The sequence below is a fragment of the Carassius auratus genome, chromosome 40 (genome assembly GCF_003368295.1).
Source record: "Carassius auratus strain Wakin chromosome 40, ASM336829v1, whole genome shotgun sequence".
NCBI classification, from domain to species: domain Eukaryota; kingdom Metazoa; phylum Chordata; class Actinopteri; order Cypriniformes; family Cyprinidae; genus Carassius; species Carassius auratus.
Window position 1 is genome coordinate 7,511,640 of NC_039282.1, and position 20,975 is coordinate 7,532,614.

A 20,975-nucleotide genomic window follows, 5' to 3' on the forward strand; every position below is an offset into this window, starting at 1 on the left:
GGCCAGGTGTAGTGATTGGAGATGAGCTACACCTGAGCCCCACCGCTAGTATCGAGTCCCACGTAGGAGATGGAAGGATATAAAACTGGAGAGACGACCGTGAAGGACGAGAGAGGACCAGGCCTGGGACATTACTTTATGTTTTGGTTTTTATTTAGGCGCACCAGTCGTCCGTGAGGGGCTGGTGCGCCGTTTTGTATTTACTTTTGAATATTAAAATGAGTTTTGATTGTGCGCCGGTTCCCGCCTCCTTCTTCCCGATGAATATGGAGATTTGTTTGTTACAGTGGTGCCGAAACCCGGGAGAAGGAGGGACGCGCTGCTGAAGATCCCTCGCCGCTGTGGTGAATCCGCGGTGCCCTCGAGCAGGCGAGGTATGTGCCGCCAGGGACGCTCGAGGCGGTGGGCTGGAGCGAGTTGCCGGGGACGGGCGAGCTCGCTGCCGACCGCCCACGACAAGGAGGGGCGGCTGCCGTCCGTGAGGGAGCGGAGGAGTCGGCGCCGTTCGCCAGGGGGCCGGAGCCTGCCGCCTCCGTGACGGAATCCGGAGGGGCAGGGAACGGGGGACTCCTGCCGCTGCCCAAAATCGGAGGAGCCGTCGCCGTCCATCGGGCGGCGGAGGAGTGTCGCGCCGTCCGCCGAGGGCCGTCCAGTGCCACCGCCAGGCACCGCGGAGGAGATCACCCAGCTGGTGGAGGGCCGAGCAGCAGTGCGTCTGGGAACCGGATTTTTTTTTTTTTTTTTTCCTCTCTCCCCTCTCTCGTCCTTGTCGCTCCTCCTTCCATCTCCTTTTCTCTCGCCTCGTCTGTCCTACCCCCAGGTTCCTGCAGGTCCCCGTGAGCGGTCCCCCCCGGAGGGAAGGGGGGGGGGGGGAGTAGAGCGCAGTCTCGAGGGTACCCCCCGGCCTGCGAGGGGCGATGGGGGTATGTGGCGAGTGGGGCGGGGCCGAGAGGCGTGGGAACGAGGAGTGAGGCCAGGTGTAGTGATTGGAGATGAGCTACACCTGAGCCCCACCGCTAGTATCGAGTCCCACGTAGGAGATGGAAGGATATAAAACTGGAGCGACGACCGTGAAGGACGAGAGAGGACCAGGCCTGGGACATTACTTTATGTTTTGGTTTTTATTTAGGCGCACCAGTCGTCCGTGAGGGGCTGGTGCGCCGTTTTGTATTTACTTTTGAATATTAAAATGAGTTTTGATTGTGCGCCGGTTCCCGCCTCCTTCTTCCCGATGAATATGGAGATTTGTTTGTTACACTCATTTTGATCTAACTGTTTAAACAGAAAAGCATATTAAATGGCAGTTAGTGTGCTTAAAGGTGATGCAGTTGTCCATTTTATCTGCATTCAGTCACACTGGTTGATTAAGTGTGTGATGGTGCTCATTTAATGGGCATTTGTATATGGGACAACCCATGTGAATGATGAGTTCCTCTCTCTTCACACTATGCCATCCTCCATGGCTGGTCTGTTTTGACTTCTGTTAGCCAACGGCCCAGTGGGAGCAGTTGCAAAAGGTGAATTTGAGAGTTTAGTGGCTTTATTATGGTGACAATGTAGTGTTGAATGGGCCTTTGGGACGTACTATAACCCCCCCCCCCCCATGTACTGTATTGTTAGATCAAATGTTTTGTTTCAGTGTTTCTTTAGCCTGCAGGATACATAGTGGTTTGCGAGCTACACAGGTTAACAGCTAGAAGAAATATGGTGCAAAAGAATCTGCAAATACAGCGTGCACATAAACAAATGCTAAAATAATTCTATAATGCAGTGGGTAACATCAAGGAGGTATGTTATCCCTGGAGAGCATGAATTATGTATACATTAGCATTCCCATTTGTCTAAATTTGAGCTACTCAGCTGTGCAGGAATTAAGGCTCCATTATTTAGGAACTGTGGTGCTATTATGAGGTGCTATTATGAGGGCAAAGGTTGACTTACCTGTCAAATAAAGCTCTGGTGTGCTTTTTTGGAAAGGCAAGTTGGTAAATAAAGAAGATCTGTGAAGTTGCAAAGACTAAAGTCTCAAATCCAAAGAGATATTCTTTATTAAAGTTAACACTCATCCACACCCCCCTGAAACGGCTCGTTCTAACACACCTCCACACGTCTACGTTAGTATGTGGGAAGATCTGCATAATGCCACCCAGATGTTCACGCAAAGAAAGACGGCGTACCTTTTATTCTCATTGTAGTATTGATGTTTCCGCCGCCGCCACTGCCATGTCGTATAGACGCTGTGTGCTTCGCTGTGAAAGCGAAACCACTTTGTTTGGCCTTCCAAAGAGGAAGCTCCTCTTCTGGGATCGTCACATATGGTTGCTGCAAGACCAAAAGGTTTTTTGATCTGGTTTTATCTCAATAATTTTTTACAACATTGAATTCTAAATTACATAATTTTAGAAGAAGTCAATGACTGGGTGATGTGAATGTTTTAATTAAAATCTGCTATGTACATTTGAAACAGCCAAAAGTTTTCATCTTTTAAGAGCTGGGGTGCTTTTATCATATCCAAATACCCAATCTTTGATGATCAATAATTTCCTGTCCTTCATCACTCTAATTCCAAAATGCCCGTAAATTAATTTAAAATTGTTTTAAAACATAGCAGTCCAAACACACATTGCTGTACATGCATTTCTGCTCATACCATAACTGTCAGCCTTGGTATCCATGCACATTACACAGCGTGTTTCATGCTCCGGCACGCACTGCTACTCACCATCGATTCCCCTAAAAGTGTCAGCAGTCGAGCCAAGACTGTAAGATTGAATAGAACCCCAGCTGCAGTGGAGCTCCACATTGCTCAGAGTCTCGTACCACAATGTCATGTCATCTCCCCTTCTGATAATTTTACCCTGCGCTAGGATTTAATTTAGAGCTGGCAATTCCAGTTTCTTGCTTTGACATCTACTTTTGTGACTGCAGACTAGGGACAAGAACAGAACCTCAGGGCTCAGTGCGGGGCCAGTGTTTCCATTGGCACTCTTTGTTGCAAGATTTTGGGGTGTACGCTGAGAATTGCCCAGTTTGAGCTTTCTCCATTCGTGATGTGGGAACAGTCTTTTGGTATCGGCGGCCAGTACAGAATCAACTTCTTTTCTTGTAATCTTTTTCTTTTTCTGTTGAGGATAACTTTTGTAATGCAAATAAATGTATGCTTTAGCAATGCATTTACTGCGAACATTTGCTTTGACCAGTATTACTGATGGGAAATCTTCTGTAATGAATGTGACTTTGCCCCAAATGTGACAGCATATTAATTGATGATACTTTTTTTATGTTTATATATATATATATATATATATATATATATATATATATATCCCCTATGAATCTGTTGGAAAGGCAAAAATATTTTTTTTCCCTCACAGAGCACATTAGCTCAAATTGGACTCCTGTAAATAGTAACTTAATTTCTTTTTACCCAAAAGCACATTTAAAAAAGTTAATAATGTAACTGCCTTCACAGCTTTGCCACAAGCGAAAATACATTTAATCTCATTTACAACATACCGCGGATCTCCATTTACCATCTCTAAACAAACATCTCGATATTTATGGCAGTCTTGAGTGGATTGTTATTTATATTGCCCTTTTTTTAATAGGAGAACTCTCATGGCTTATTCAGTCTAGTATGAATTAAATGATTAAAGCTTTATGAATCAATTCAGTTCCATTTTATGCATAATGTATTTTTTAAATAAAGATTGTACAGTCCAAGATTAGTCCAAAGGTTGTGCTTATTTCCAGTGCAATGTGTCTGAACATGAATTATTCTAACAATCTGTCAAGGTTTGACAACTGGCATAAAAAAAAAAAAAATTCTAATCATTCACAATCTCAGCACTACAGTGTAAATAAAGCACTTTCAGGGCAATGCATGGGAGTCATGGAACAAATTCAGGGTCACTGGAAAACTAATTATGTGCTGGCTTGAAGATTGGTGGAAAAATAAAACATTTCAATATTCCAGCATGACAACAGAAATATCATAAAAAGGATAGTTTGAAAATAGGCTGACATTCATCAGAAGTGTCCGACGCTCTCCGGTTGATGTGATGTCAGGGGCTTGCATAAAGCTTTCCTTGCAATTTTGCTTAAAAAGCAGGACTTTTGCTATTGAATTGGTGTCATACATCATTTGGCTCTTCTCACGCCAAATATTACAGTGCTAAAAATTTAAATGTTATTTGCTTTACGCAGATTTTTATATCCCTGAGTACTACATATTGGTTGCTGCATATATTGCTGCTAAGCCTTGTGTCAACTCACCAAGGAATAGACATATTCAAAGTGGATTGAATATGATATGGGTTCACAAAGGTGGACATGCAGTATGTACACCAATAGCACTAAGGAGCCAGAAACTGTTAACATACTGCAAGGATTGTATTTTTTTATTTTTTATTTTTGTTTATTTACTGCACACCGTTGTGACAGTATCATTCATAACAAAAAACCTACATGGATCGTTTCTATCAGTCTAGTTAGAAACGAACAGCATTAATCTTGTCTAATGTAAGCGAATGCACTTCAATATGCACACAAAGGCGACCCAGAACCTACATTTCCGTGATTCTTCATTGTGTTGAATGATTTCTGTTGTATCTCTTTTGTCAAAGTTGTGTTCTTCAAAACATTTCATCTCACTTTTTCCTTCTCTTTCTGTCCCCTTGAACTGTGTCTCAGCTGCCATTCTTGATGACCCAATGGAGTGTAGCCGCGGGGAGCGATTGGCCATCACTCTGGCGAAAGACAGCATCAACCGTTCCAGCAACCGCTCCACCACAGGCAAACTAGAGGTGGACATTTTTGAGCTGCTCCGAGACAGTGAATACGAGACAGGGGAAACTAGTGAGTATTCACATATTTGATCATTTCTGAGGTGGTCGTTATTTTACAGAGAGTATAATTTTTCTACAATATACCTGAAAACAATTATAATGTTTTTTTTATATATTTTATTTAGTAAATTTTTATATGCAATATTTATATTACATAATACTGCATATTCAATTAAGCACTAGGGTATATAGCAGTTTTTGTACATTTAAATTCATGCACTCACATTTCCACAGATTGACATGCAGGTATAAAACAATTTGCATGCTGTATTTGTCGAATCAGTGCTTGATTACATTAAGAAATGTGTAATATTTTACTAATTTATTATATTTTACTAATTATATACATATGTTTAATTTATAATACTCCTTATGGTAACTAATATTAAATAGTGCTTCTGACAAATCAATTTAAAATGAAGCACCCTCAGGTTTGTACAGATGGACAAGCTGTTATAAAACAAGTTGCATGCTGTGTTTGTCCAATCAATGCTTTTAATCTCATAAATATGCAAATAAGAATATATCAACCCAGGTTTTACAAGTGTACAATGGGAAAGCTCACTGCCTAGTGACCCGTAATTAATTATTACCCAATAGTGGAAAACATGGACCCAGATAAACTAGGATTATGTTTACAGTAGGAATGTGGGATTATGTTTAGGCAGTTGTGACCTAATGGTTAGAGAGTTGGATTAGTGGTTGTGGGTTTGAGCATTGGCAGCAGCAGGGATTGTAGGTCGGGGGAGTACATGACCAGCACTCTCTTCCAATCTCAATACCATGACTTTCACTACTCACTGCTGTCCGTGTGCATTTGGATGGGTTAAATACAGAGCACAAATTCCTAGTACGGGATGCCACATGTCATGTCACACATTTACTTAGGTTTAAAAAAGAGATAATTCACTCAAAAAAACATGTCATGTCACACATTTACTTAGGTTTAAAAAAGAGATAATTCACTCAAAAAATTGAAATTGTGTCATTATTAATTAAATGAAAATTCCTCTTCATTTTGAAAAATAGCTTTTTGTCCATACAATAGGAGTCAATGGAATCCAAAGTTGTTTGGACCCCAGCCTTCATAATATTCATAATATCTTCTTTTGTGTGTCGTTAATGAAAGAAAGTCAAACAGATTTGAAACAGCATGAGTGTGAGTAAATGCTGAGCTATCTCTAACCAATTAGATGAAGGTGCATAATATACTGTATGCTAGGAACTATGATGATGCCTCTTCCTACTCCATATATTTGTTTTAGTTTAGTTTGAACATTTTTGCAAAACTCTTTAGTTTTAATTTTCACAGCTGTCCTTTAGCTTCCCAACCTGAATAATGGTACCTTAACTGTTAAGCTTTTATACAGCGGCTGTAGGCATTACATTACATAATGATTCACAGGTAGAGTCAAATTATGAGATAATTGTGTCCTCACGAGGGCATTCCTTCTGCAAAACATGCACTTAATACTTATATAAACAACAAAACTTTGTAATCAATTTAAGTTTGAACACATCCCTGCTGTATTTTTCTATTCTTTGTTTTTTACATCTTCTAAACGAAATATACATTTCTTGTTTTCAATATTTTTCAAGTTTTTTAATAAAGTACAGTGAGAAGCATATTAATAGACTTACAGTATATAGATACATAATTAGAGTGTCTGTCAGTTTCATCCCTCCATATATTCTTGGCTGGTAGCAGATGATATATTCTGCGATAAAGAAATGGACCATTCTGTGATTTTGATTATATTAACAGGTTTTCACTCATCACAGAATAAAGTTTGCCTTCTATTCTGCTATTTTGATTTCTTGTAGTCAGAAGGTATGCAGGAAATTTATAGTGAATATATTTAATATTTACATTTAATATTTGTTTCTTTGGTTACAACAAAGTCACTCTTAAAGGTCAGCTGATACGTCGTACAATACAAATTACATTACAGACATTTTTAACACAAACTCCAATAGGAATAAATGTTAATTTGGAATTATATCAACATGAATTTCAGATGTATTTATTAATGTGATTATTTTACTTATTTGATTGGTGTCCTCGAAATGTGCAGTATCTGAAATATTATTAATTAATTTTATGTTGTTATATTTTGTTTTAATTTTTGCAAAATCATTTATTTACTTATTTACATTAATTATGAGCATAATTTAAAGCTGAAACGTCAGCAATAATTTTGCTTTACATTTTGCAATTGCAGGATCATAAATGTTTCTGTTTACTTCCAGGTTTGAATCCCAGATTTTCATTATGGGCTCAGACTTTTGAACTTCACTCTACTTTTAAAATTGAAAACCGGCAGTCAGTGGGTTTCAAACGAATAGTGCAACTTTTGCTTTAATAGCTGCCAGTCAATCTTTGTGTGCTTTTCTTACTCTGAGGCTCTAGATTTAATAATGCTTCCCTTACAAATCCTGAATCAAACAGCATTGGGGAGAACAAAATAGAATTGCTCACTCAAAGAAGGATATTAAACATGACTGAGGTTCATTGTTGTCAATGAAAGTAGGCGGCACTAAAATCAGGAGAAGACGAGCTGTAATTTAAACAATCAGAGCTGTTGAGACACATGGCAGTTAAGGATGAAAAGCCTCTCCTGGTTTCTCTGGGCTTATGAGGCAGCGCCATTAAAATACCCCTCCTGATAAATATAAACAGCTTTCTTTCACTCCACGGTTAGTCGCACAACCCTGTTTGGTCTAATTCAGTGTTGTAATAGCTTGCAGTATGCAGGAATTGAATTAGAAATAGATCAGTGACACTCCCAGGTAGGGAGAAATGTCACACTGCTGTTACCTGCCCTACCATACTCCCATCTGAAATCGCCGAAGTCTGCATCTTCCCACATCCCACATCGTGTGTGTTTGCATGTGGTCTGCATACTAATGTTTGTGATCTGAAGTAAACAGAGATCCTCTGAAACCAGCCACAATATACTGTGCTTAGTCAATCCACATGGAATCATTGTCCTTCTCTGGATCATCCAAGCTAGGAAGGTCATGTCAAAAGATTCGACTCCAGTCAGTCATAACTTTGAATGACCTGACCCTTGTGACCCATGTTACATGCTAGGGTTAATATCTACGTGCCTTATGATCCGTGCATATAAAACAATAGCACAGATGAACAATTATTGGATGACTGTGTATTATAACACACTAAGATAAAGATGGAACTTTTGAGATATATTAAACATTTATAGTTATGAAATTCTACACTGTTAATACATGTAGATTTACTGTACATAATGCTTCATTCTGTTCTGTGATTTCCAAAGACTGAATACTCAGACACAACAATCCCACTACCTATATCTCCTTTACCAGTAAATGTTGGAAAATGTGCTTCTTAATGCATCATTTATGTATAACTCAAATGTGGATGAGACATTTAGCAAAATTAAATAAAAGTAAATAAAAAAGATTCACTGTTTGTTTAGTAGAGTTTGATTACCAGTGAAGCTTCCTAGAAGATAGAAGCAGACACAGAAATAACATCAAATTAAATAACAGATTATATGCATTAAAAACACTGAAACCGTAAACATTACTGTGAACAGCTTAATTAATTATGTGGAAATATTAAAAAATATCAAAGTTATAAATGTGACCAATAGCGTAATCTCTCACTTGGTAAATTCACCAATGAGAATGCGGTTGAATGACGTCCGCCATCGTGGCACTTCTAGAGAGCGCAGAGCAGAGTTTGAGATCTTTTTCTCTGTGAACCTCTGACATGAGCGGAAGCTTCTCACTGCCCCGGGAGATTCAATCCTCATTAACCAGAGAGAAATAATGTTAAGGGTTCAGAGAGAAGCAGAGTGTTTTGGAGTGACATTTTGGAACAAATATGCTCTGGGATTTTCCTGTTTGACAGATGTACATGTGAATGAGTTCCTTGGCCAGGTTTTTTTTCTTCCTTCCTGTGATGTCTGTCTGAGTTTAGCTGAGTTCAGCTGCTAAATGTCACCTGGATATGGATTGATCAAAGTGTGAATTATTCTGAGTTTATTAATGAAGCACAAAAGAAGATCATCTTAACTCCCTCCTGCACTTCCTGCATGCACCTTGGTGGGGTTGGACTGGCAAGCCACCTGTTGAGTGAATCCTTAGAACTTCTTGTGTGAAAGATACGGGAACTGAACTTGATTATCATCGAACGGTAGGAGTCGAATTGTCCTACAAACTCATTTTGTCCCAGTCCTGGATAAAATGCACAGACTGTGAATTGCATCACATTCAATGATCTATTCTTTTGAAAACTGAATTTATGTACTGATTAACATATTGCCTTTGAGGAAACAATTGACTTTGGGTGAATTTGAGGCCTTTTCATTCGTTGTTAAAGGAACTTTGGATTTATAGGTTATTCAGATTGTATTTTTTTTTTTTTTTTTTTTTGTTAAACCGGTTGGAATTGGGTGTGATGTTGTCAGTGTAAATGTTCAAAGAGTGATAACTTAATAGGGTTTAATTAAAAAACAATTAATTCAGACAAAGACAACAAAGACTTATTATATATATATATATATATATACAGTGTTATGCTAGATTTCACTATTCTAGACTGTCTGTGCTGCCTCTAAATGGTCCAATCAGCGTCGAGTCACGTTTTGTGTAGTACCGCCCCTTTTTGGGTGAATAGAGCATCACAGTCCCACCCACAGCTGGTGCCGGAAGTAAAAATTCAATGCAATTTCTGCATTGACATTTGTGGTATAAGCCATAAAAATGTAACCATACATGTTAGATTTAAAACCAGCTACGGCAGTACTAAGCGATAGTATATGCTCATATAAGCGCAAAAGGATCATGGGGCACTAACCTTGTTTTGATATAAATGCCTTTTATTCGCGATGTCTTGGCTAAGTACTTCATTACCCACAATCCTGAACAATCCCACAATCACACAGTGACGCATCTGATTGGTGGAGCTCGGGTAACCGTCTGGTTAAACCCCGCGAAGACTGAAGATCATTAATAAAAAATAAAATAAAATAAAAAACTGTGTTGCGTTTTTGTACGGTAGACTTATCAGTGCAATCATGATCTCCGTGGCTGCCATGAGAAAATTCACTAGAGGAAAAAGTTTGCGCGGGCGGCCGTCATCAGATTTGGAAGTCGCTCAAAAGGCTCCTTCGCGGTTGTGGCTTCAGTCGAATTCAATGAGGCGTGGTGGTTTATGGGATGAGTAGTTCCTGCGCTCGAAATGAAAATATGTACACAGTCTTGTACCTTTGACTTTTTTGGGATTTTCTCTTAATTTTTTCACTCGAAAGGATATGTTATATGCTTATGAGTTCAGCCGTAGCTGGTTATCCTCACACATGCTCTAAAACTCTTTAGATACCGATTTTTCCGAAAGTCAATGGGAAAAATTAATGGGAAATTTACTTCCGGCACCAGAGCTCTCTCGGGCTGTGGGCGGGACTGTGATGCTCTATTCTGTCAAACTGAGAATCGCCCCAAGAGCTCTCATAGACTTCAATTAAAAGATTTTTTTTTTTTCGAACTGCAGGCACTGCAATGCAATCTCAATGAGTTCCGGGACGTGCTTTTGTCATCGTGCGTAACCTTAACTTGAGCAACGACTAATGGGAACAGTGACATGCAATAATATTTAAAAACTATTTTTTATTTTAACAACAAGAAAAAAATGAAAAACTACTTTAATATCTTTATCAAATGTGAAAAAAAAAGTCCACCTCCTGTAGACTACACTTGGTTTCCAACTGAGAGCAGTTGACCTGCGAAATGAACACTTGTGTATTAACTGCAGCAGTGTGTAGTGATCCTAAAAATGCAGCTCATCACCATTCAGGGCAGCGCAGTGATGTGCTTGCAGTGTGTTATGGGAACACAAGTAACAGAGGCTTCTACAGGTGTCTCCATTTACATTTTCACTATGAGATTATGAGTTAAAAAATAAAACTCTGCATCTATTGGTGCTTTTTAATCACAGCATTTCTCTTTCCTTTATTCACAGCATGTCGTGCTTAAGTACTCAGAGCACCAGTATGTGGCTAACACAATCATAATTAAAAAAGAGAGCGACAAAAAAAAGTAACTTGATGTGTGGCCAAGTATGGTGTCCCATGCTCATATTTTGTGTTCACAGTAGTGAACACATACACCCAGAGCAGTGGGCATCCATTTTTTATTTATTTTCATTTTGTTAGTTTTTTTGCTGTGGTGCCAGGGAAGCAGTTGGGGATTCAGTGCCTTGCACAAATACACTTCAGTTGTGGTATTGAGGGTGGAATAGAGTGCTGCTCATTCAATCCCCCCACCAACAATGTCATTACTGAGCCTTGAACCAATGACCTTCAGGTTACAAGTCAGACTCTCTAACCACTTCAGACCGATGCCTCGCTTGTGTGATAGAGGGTGAGAAACAAATCTTCCTCTCACTCCTCCGTCTGCTCCTAATCACAAATATAATTTCAGGACACACTTCACTCAAAGGTCAGCTAATAATAAAATGTAATTTTGTGTGAGAGACTGAAAAAGAGAAGATTAATAACAGTGCTAAGCTTCTGATAGGCTAGATTGTGATTGTAGTGAGTTCATTAAAACCTGTTCTTGAATCAAATTGAATTATTTGGGTTTTGCATGAATTTTTAGAACAGATTGAGTGGACATCAAGATATCAAATTTTGGCTGATAAGCATGGACCATTAGCCTCTGTTGGTAGATTCAGTAACTACACCATCTGGACCCAAAAACCATATTTCTCTATTAAAGGTTGTTACAAAGTAGGCATTTGTTCTGATGGAATACATCTGTTTGCAAGCAACATGTAAATATTTTAAATACAGCACTGTATTATAGTAGATGAGTCCCCAAATTATGTACTTACTATTAAAGTTGTTAATATTATTGTGATGATTATTATTTATTGTCATAATTATTATTAATTGTTATTATTATTTTAATAATTGTTATTTATTTTATTAGCTATTCTTAATAATAATACTAATAATAACAGTTGCTTATATTACAATGGTGATTATTTTATTATTAATAATTGTTATTGCAGTTGTTAATTAATGATTTTTATTCTGTTACTGTTATAATCATTATTCTTTTGCTGTTGTTAGAATAATAATATATTTTTTTTTACCTTTTTTCACTCTTTTACCTAATATATTTACCCGAAGAACTCCGCTGACATTTTAAGATTTAATAAAAACAATAATAATTAAGAAACACATTTGCATGGTCAAGGTTCTCTGACATTGGTTAATGGTCACATGACGCAAACCCCCTGCAATTTGTTTACGAACCCCAGTTTAGGAAACCTTGACCTAATGTTTAATTCACTTCATGTATTTCTATTTTTATATCAATATGGTACAAGGTTGATCAATGCGATTAACAAGTTATAATAATATGTAATTGTCATGTAATTTGGAATCAGTTTCGGAATACATTTAGTAAGTAATCTACCCAGCACTGATCCTTGAATTAAAATAAGACAGCAGCCCTCTTGGCAGAGTTACATCTTGCTTTCCTTCTGCTCCCTGTCTAACAAATGACAGTTGTTTTTTCCTTAATTATTGACAGTGTGCCAGATCATGTCGAAGGGGGTTGTGGCGGTCCTGGGCCCCTCTGCCAGTCCGGCATCTAACTCTATCATCAGTAATATCTGCGGTGAGAAAGAGGTGAGTGCTGGAATTGGCTCTCTTCTATCATCAGCGCAACATACCAAAGCCCAGATCATATTACCAAGTAATCATTCATATCATTACTGTAATGACCGGAGTGGTCGGTGACACGCTCTAAAAATGATCCCTAATCACAGCAGATGAACACGACAACCATATGACCAGTGACTACAATGTTCAGCTCTAATTAATAAATACATAAATGATTATTGACACAAAATACTCAGTAATCCCACAGTTCTGAAGTCAAACTTTCCTACAGTCATTTGTTCTGCCGCTGGAAAACATGAAGTCACATGCAGACAGACGTAGTAAATTACTAAGGGAAGAATTAAATAACGTGGATTAACAGAGAATTCATATTGATTAATTGTCGCCATGATGCAGGCTGAATTGTTTGGAGCAGTTTCTCGCTCCGTCAGAGAATAAAGGCAAACTTTCAAACACAGAGAACAAAAAGAGAGCTGGATGAAGTGAAATATTTACCTCAATTACCAGTTCATCCAATCTTAATTCCATAGGTTTATGCTGTAATGTATTTCAATGGATTTATAACTGACATATAATGTCGTCACAAGCTGAGTCGCCAATTCTAAACAGTCTAGTGCAGGAGCTGATTTTCTTCTAAAGCAGCAGTCAGAGGAATATATTACTAGCACACAGGTAATGAATAATGCAGCTTGAAACAAGTTTACTGTGCGTACTCAACTGTCTAAGCATCACTCCTTAATGTCTTCATAATTCATAATCAGCGGCAACTCGCCTTCCAAAGTGAGCAACAAGCATAAATATTCATAGTCACATCTTATAAATGACTACTTGGGTCATAGATGAGGTCTTGTGTAATGAAAGTTTAAACGTTTACTTTAGCTCCGATACATCTTGATGAATATTTATAATGCTGGCATTTTATTTGTTTTTCAGGAGCTGTTATTTGGCTTTGCAGTAGGTCAGGGTTTGGTTAGCGCTGCGGTTGTTAGCTGCTTTGGGATGATGAAATGGGGGGTCAGATGCTCTCTGTCCTCTGTATATGAGAAAAGTCATTGTGCTCTAGTTATTGTATTTTTAAAAAATGGTTTGTCTGTCTCTAATGGTCTAAAGGGAGGAGGGGTGTGTGTGTGTGTGTGTGTGAGTGTGAGAGAGAGAGAGAGAGAGAGAGAGAGAGACAGAGAGAGTCTAGCAAGAAGCCTCTGATTGTTCAGGATGTTTTTGATTTCATATTTGAGTGTAACCAGGCTTATCGGGTCTCTGTGACGAATATGTTAAAGTATGGAATAAAAATTAAACCTGCTGCAACAGTTTTGCACAATTTGGCAAGAACCCTGGATGAATCAAAATATCCACCCCTAAAATCAGAATGTTTATTTTAAGATTATAAAGATATTATTAAAATTATCAATACCTTAATGCATTTAGATTTTTTTTAAGTACTCTGGCTTGACATATATATATATATATATATATATATATATATATATATATATATATATATATATATATATATATATATATATATATATATATATATGTTTGAGGTGAAACTAATTGTTAATAGACCTATCATAAGTCATTTTACTAAATCATGGTAAAAAAAAAAAAAAAGACAATACCGTATTTTATATAACACAAGAAAATAAATAAATCAATAAAGTTATTCTTATTGGATCTGAATAACTTTTTATTATTGCATTTTTATTTATACATTTTGTTGGTAAATATTATTGACAAAATACATTTTATGATTATTTGTTTTTTTGTAAACAATGTACAACATGCTTCTTTAATTTCAATGCAGAATATGACATGTTTTTGACATGTTCTATGAGATTCACACATTTTCTAGTAAAATTGATTTTCCTTCTGTATGCATAAAAAATTTAGAACATATTAATTTCCCTCAGTGTGTGTGTATTCTGCTTGTTTGTACGGGTTTGTTTGCACTGGTGTAATATGTGGGAGGCCTACATCATTGAGATCATTCGTATTTCTGTACACAGCTGTTTTGAGACTGACAGTTCTGCTTGAAGACAGAAGAAAGTACAAGATGTACATGTACTCAATTTATTATCACGTGTGCTCAAGATGCTCCTTCACTTGTGTAATGCAATGATGGAGTTTCCCATCTGGCCTAGAATGAAACAACAAATCTACTGTGAGGGTCTGGAGTGTGGCTTTTGATAAATGTACGTTCATGACCTGCTGTCACTTTGCCTTCTCACACAAGTTATTTTATCCTACTCTACATGGAGTGACAGTTCTTTTAAAAAATAAAATGTAAACAGTCTAAGTGACTTTGCTTCTTGTAAGTCAAGTACAGGAACCTTTAAGGCAAACAAGAATTGTCTTTGACAGTAGTTTATATGTTTTCTCAGGGACCTTGGGTTCAGCTGGCAAATTGCATTGTAATTCAAGTCAGTCACTGGAGAATAATATATACTTGTAGGACAGAAAAAAAGTGAACGCAAAAGAGGTTTTCCTCTAATTTCTTATAAATATGAATGGTGTGTTTGTAGTACAGAGAAGGTAGCAGATGAAAAAATCTTCAGGAGCCACTACAGTCGAGTAGCACGGCTGCGTTTTAGGGTAAGGCCTTTGAACCTGAATGACATACCAGTTCAGGAGAGGAGAGAGATGTGGGAACTAGGTGAGGGAGAAAAGTCAGGCCTGAAACCCAAGAGCACAACAGACCACTGCTGAATACATTTACATGAAAAATTTGTATTTGTGTGTTGATATAAACCTTGAAATAAACAAAGGTTTTATATTTATATTTTAAATTAAATGTTATTCAAATGTCTTGAATTTATGTAGAGAACTGCATAGGGAAAATTTACAAAACTTTCAAAATATTGATCAGGTACAGTAGACCCTAATCAGTTTTGGTTTGTTCAGAAATTTGCTAAGCATGCTCAGCATCTTCATGGCACCCTTCTATGGCCAGATCAGATTACGTCAGAGTTTGTCGTCATTTTTTGGAAAATCACATCACACTTCTCAGTCATTCCACAACCCAACAAACGCTGAATGAACATGTTCAGTTGGGTTAAAATAAACAGTCGCCATGATTTTGCCAAGACGTTCCTAGATCAACATCTACCAACACCTAAAATTAACAACTACCTTACTAACTATTAATAAGTAGCAAATTAGGAGTTTATTAAGGCAAAAGTCATAGTTACTACTTAGTGAATTGTGAGAACTGGTCCCCAAACTTAAGTGGCTAAAGGTTATATTAAAATTGGAAGAATTAGCTAAATAGAAGCATAATAACTTAAAGCACTGTTTACTCAAATTATGTGGAGCAGTCATCTCAATCTCTCAGGTTATCCCTGATTACATATTAAATGAGGATTTCTCCACTTGGTCAAGCATGAATAATGAAGTATAAGCAGTGGCCCACAACGGAGAGAGACACACTGGAGTGCTGGCGTCAGTGTAAGCCAGCAGACTCAACCTGTAAGCTCTGTTTATTTGTAACTGGGTGTCTTTTTTTTTTTCTTTTTTTTTTTGGCGTACTATTTCAGGCCAGACTTTGTTCCAGGCTTGCCAGCATATGAGAGTGGACCTAGCATGCTGTGTTTGATCCCGAATGCTGTAATTTTGCTAGCTATCAAAGCTTCAGCTCAGCAGGAGTCTTCATTTACAGCAGTCACTCTGCAAGAGCTGTTTTTCACCGTTCGTTCATCCGTTCCTTCTCTCTCTCTCCTTCTCTTTATCCACATTCATATACTGGATCTTCCCATACTTGTTGTGTAGCATTTTTGGAGACGCACCAGTGATGTGATCTGTGCCAGTTACTTGCCATTACCGTGATTTGTGTACCATATTGCAAATTATTTGAGTAAGTAAGTATCTGTCAATAACGGAAATTATTTTAAATGTTAAACAACCGAATCTGTTTCCGCTTCATGTTGGCTGTGGTTCCTTTCAGATGAATCTGGCATAAGAGGGGTGAGAGGTCAGTTGTGGTGATTAAGCTATGAAAACTTTACTGGACCATATAAGATGGCGAGGTTCTTAATGGCAGAACACTTCAGACTTCATTGGCTTAAATGATTTATAACTGCAGCGCTGCTGATCCCTCAGCGTTAAGTGCTATAAAGGCTAATGTTGTGCTCTATAGACAGATGAGCACTGATGGGAGAACAGGCCATATGTTTGACAGAGCACTGCAGATTTGCTGTCAAATATCCCAGTTTCCATCAAAATGGTGCTTGTTCTTGTGGCTGTTCTTGGGAATCTGTGAACCTTAAATCTGTGAGTCTTATGAGCTTTTTAGTAATTTGATTCAATTATTTTATGCTGCATTTGATGCAACGGTCAAGTAAAACTAACTAAAACAAAATAAAACGGATAAATAAATTAAAACAAAGTGGCACTATATAAGGCATATTGGAGAAATTTACATCAATATTATTACTTCACAGGAAGTAGAGAGGGACATTTACTTGCCAATCATTTTGCACAACCTGAGCACTTGAATTATGGCTAAAATGAATGTGGTGAAAACAATTTAAGCCCCCTACATTTTTATTTAGTTGAATTAATGTCAAGTGTGGTTCCTACACAGATGTTTATGAGCATAAAACGCATAAGATGTGATTGTTACAACATATTTATCAAGCCCATGGGACACATAACAGTTAAGTAGACTTTTAATATAACCAAATAATGTTTATTTTCATGTAAAAAAAAAAAAAGAATTATGGCATCATTTAGACGTTTTTAGAAAGGCTAGTTAAGTATGCAATACTATGAATGCATATATACAATACTATGAAGGCACATAAGTATATTTGTGAAAATATGGTCATTTATGTTATTTATACATTTCTCATGCATTTATATCCAATTCACATATTAGTGTATGTAATTCTTGAAGTCCCTAATATGTGTGATTTTCTTCTATTGAGATTCCCTGCTCAGCATGTAGGGAGCAGTGCACAATGCACAGGGACCTTGTGAATCAGAGCAAAGCTTGTGTGAAATTGAAAGGAACTGTCTTCATGCATTCTCTAAAAATGACTTGGTAACACTTTACATTAAGGTTTTATTTTTTAACATTAGTTAACTACACTAGTAAACATGAACTACAAATGAACAAAATTTCTACAGCATTTATTAATCATAAAAGGTATGATATAGTTCATTCAAAACTTACAGTCAATTTACTCCCGTTTGAAAACAAAAGAAGATATTTAGAGAATGTTGGTAACCAAAAAGTTGACAGTAGCCATTGATATCCATAGTATGAAAAAAAAATACTAGGAAAGACAATGGTTACTGTCAACTGTTTGGTTACTGACATTATTCAAAATATGGAGTGTGTGTGTGTGTGTGTGTGTGCGTGTGCGTGTGCGTGTGTGTGTGTGTGTGTGTGTGTGTGTGTGTGTATGGAGAGCAAGTAAATGATGGCATTTTTCACTTAGGGATGAACTCCCCATTAATTAATTTCTACCTTTACTAATGTAACTATTAACTAACATTAATAATATTTAATAAATGCTGTAAAAAATAAATAATAATAATTCATAGTTCATTTTAACTAATGTATAAATCTTAATAATGATAGTGTTACTGTTGACCTTAATACCTGTATATCAGAAACTGAAACTGATAGTTAGAAAAAGTCTTGCCTTATTTTATCACCACTTGGTTTTTTATTTTATGCAACGCAATGACATTTAGACATTGTACTGTATATATTTATAAAAAAGACATTGCAATCGATATTTTTACTGTGGATATTTTTCTGTTTACATTGGATCTTTTTTATTTGTAACATTGTTGAAAACAGATCTCAGTGATATGTGTTGGGTCCCCGCTATGATAGCAGCAACATTCAAATGTTTAGAGAACAAGCGGGAACTCAGTGTGACTGTAGCTTTCTCTATTTGTTTGATCAGGTGACAGAAAGTCTAAGGCCTTCTCAAGCCATGAACTAATGCATCTAATCCGTGGCTTATTATGCATCAAACTAAGATTGCTGAGACACAAAATAAATGACATTAAGTTAGCATTTTTAAACATTTGCTAGCTAACAAAATTAATATTTTCTGATAAATGACTTAATAACCACAAACAATCTGGATTTTATATTTCTAAACAAAACAGGGCTAGAAGACAGCTGTTGTGAAGCAGTCCTCAATGAAATAGCCCTCCTATCTTTAATTTGATACGTGTCTACGGGACTTTTAGGAGAGGTGGAAGTGTAGCTGCTCTATTTAAAGATGTCTATCAATGCAAGCAAGTGTAAACCCTAGGTATTGTGCTGAAAGGTGCTGATCAGTAGATCTGATCAGTTCTGTATTTTCTTTGATATACTGATCTCTATTACCACTGAATCTATGTCTGCCTCTGTCAGAAAGAGATGCATTAACAAAAGCACTAGTGCTATTTATGGGTGCTATATCGTTAACACCAAGCATTTCTGCAGACTCTGTTGATCTTCTCCCCGATTCCTTTAACTCAAAAGTTATGAATGTTATTGATGATATTGCTCCTGTAAAAGCCAATAAGACTGGCAGACAAAAATCACCTTGAAAAAAATCTACAGCAGTAAAGAGTATGAAAAGACAATGCAGAAAAGCTGGCAGAAGACGAAACTTGAAACTATAGCATCTATAAAGACAGCCTTCATGCTTTCAATGTGAAACTTGCCATAGCTCGACAGACCTTCTTCTCAAACCTTATAAACAGTAGCTTAAACAACACTCACACCTTTTTATGCTACTGTTGAGAGATTGACAACCCCTCGAGTCAGATTCTCAATAGCCCCTTTCACACTGCACGTCGGACCCGCAATATTCCCGTAACATTGCCTGGTCGCCTTCTGTGTGAAAGCAACCACGTCCCGGAATTGATTACCGAATCGAACCCGGGTCGGGGACATAGTAACATTGCGGTAATCGATCCGGAACGAGCGCTGTGTGAACAAAAGCCAGATCTAATTCCGTATCGAAGTGATGACATTTTTTACCGGCTGTTTTGAAGGAAGATCAACATTCGCGACGAAAACATATGTGCAAACTGTAATGAAGCAGAGATCAGTTAGTTCCTCACTTTCCGCGCTGACGCAGAGATCGTTTGCTTGCTTCAGTTAAAGTATAAGGTGCCAAGCGTTGTCGACTCGTACATTACACGTCACGTGCTGATGTCACGTGTCGTTACGGGATCTTCAAGGGTTGTGTGTGAAAGCACGCACATATCCCGGATAATCACTGGCAGTGTGAAAGTGCCAAATCTAGCGACCAGGGAACAATTACAGGAACACTTTACCCCTGTATTTGCCGGAATGGCAGTGTGAAAGGGGCTAATGAAATGCTCTCTGACAACAAATGCAATGAGTTTGCTTCCTTCTTTTCTGAGAAGATAAATAATATAAGGCAATTAGCACATCCTCAAGGTCAGACAGATTCGACCACAATTTCAAAAAGAAGTTACTATGTCTGTTTTTGAAGCAATTGATAGCAAAGTTTTTGAAGAAATAGTAAAGCACCTTAAATCGTCAACATGTTACATTGACACACTTCTCACATCTTTTTTCAAAAGTGTGCTTAACTGTTTAGAAGCAGAACTTATTTCTGGGACATTTCCAAAATCCCTGAAAGCTGCAGTTGTTAAGCCCCTTCTATGAAAATATCAGTTTTGATAGCACCATAATGAACAACTATAGACCAATATCAAATCTTAATTTTATAGGCAAGATTATTGAAAAGGTAGTTTTTAATCATCTGAACAACAAATTAAACTCAAATGGATACCTGGACAATTTTCAGTCTGGTTTCCGACTGCATCACAGCAAAGAGACAGCACTCATTAAGATAATAAATGATATTCGGTTTAATTCTGATTCTGGAAATATATCAGTCCTGTTACTACTAGATCTTAGTGCTATGTTTTACACTGTAGATCATAAAATACTTCTAGAGAGACTAGAAAACTGGTTCGTGCTTTCTTGGTTGATAATCAAATGGTTCAGGTCATACTTAGAAGGGAGAGGTTATTATGTGAGTAGGAGCGCATACGTCTAATTGGATTTCTATGACATGCAGAGTCCCACAAGGCTCAATTCTTGTACCACTCCTGTTTAGCCTTTTTATCCTCCCACTAAGTCAAATAATGAGAAAGAACCAAAATACCTATCACATTTATGCAGATGACATCCAAATTTACCTAGTCTTATCTCCAAATGACTAAAGCCCCTTTGACTCCCTTTGCCAATGCATTGATGAAATTAGATCTTTCTTCCAGAACTTTCTTAAGTTAAACAAGGAGAAAAGTAATTGCATTTGGAACAAAGATGAAGTTCTCGAGGTGATGTTTTGTTTCCAGTTAAGACTTAGAGCAACTTGTTCATGTCTTTAACACCAGCAGGGTGGACTATTGTAATGGTCTCCTCACCGGCCTTCCCATTAGACTTCTGCAGCTCATCCAGAAC

At 37.5% G+C, this 20,975-nt stretch overlaps 1 protein-coding gene across 1 annotated transcript in view; it reads left to right on the top strand.

The window, feature by feature from the left end:
• LOC113058435 (glutamate receptor ionotropic, kainate 4-like) overlaps nucleotides 1-20,975 on the top strand; it is a 290,241-nt gene that overhangs the window by 163,532 nt on the left and 105,734 nt on the right. Inside the window, exons 4-5 of the mRNA XM_026226340.1 lie at nucleotides 4,693-4,857; nucleotides 12,435-12,532. Coding sequence (XP_026082125.1) covers nucleotides 4,693-4,857; nucleotides 12,435-12,532 — 263 coding nt within the window. The remainder of the gene's footprint in view (nucleotides 1-4,692; nucleotides 4,858-12,434; nucleotides 12,533-20,975) is intronic.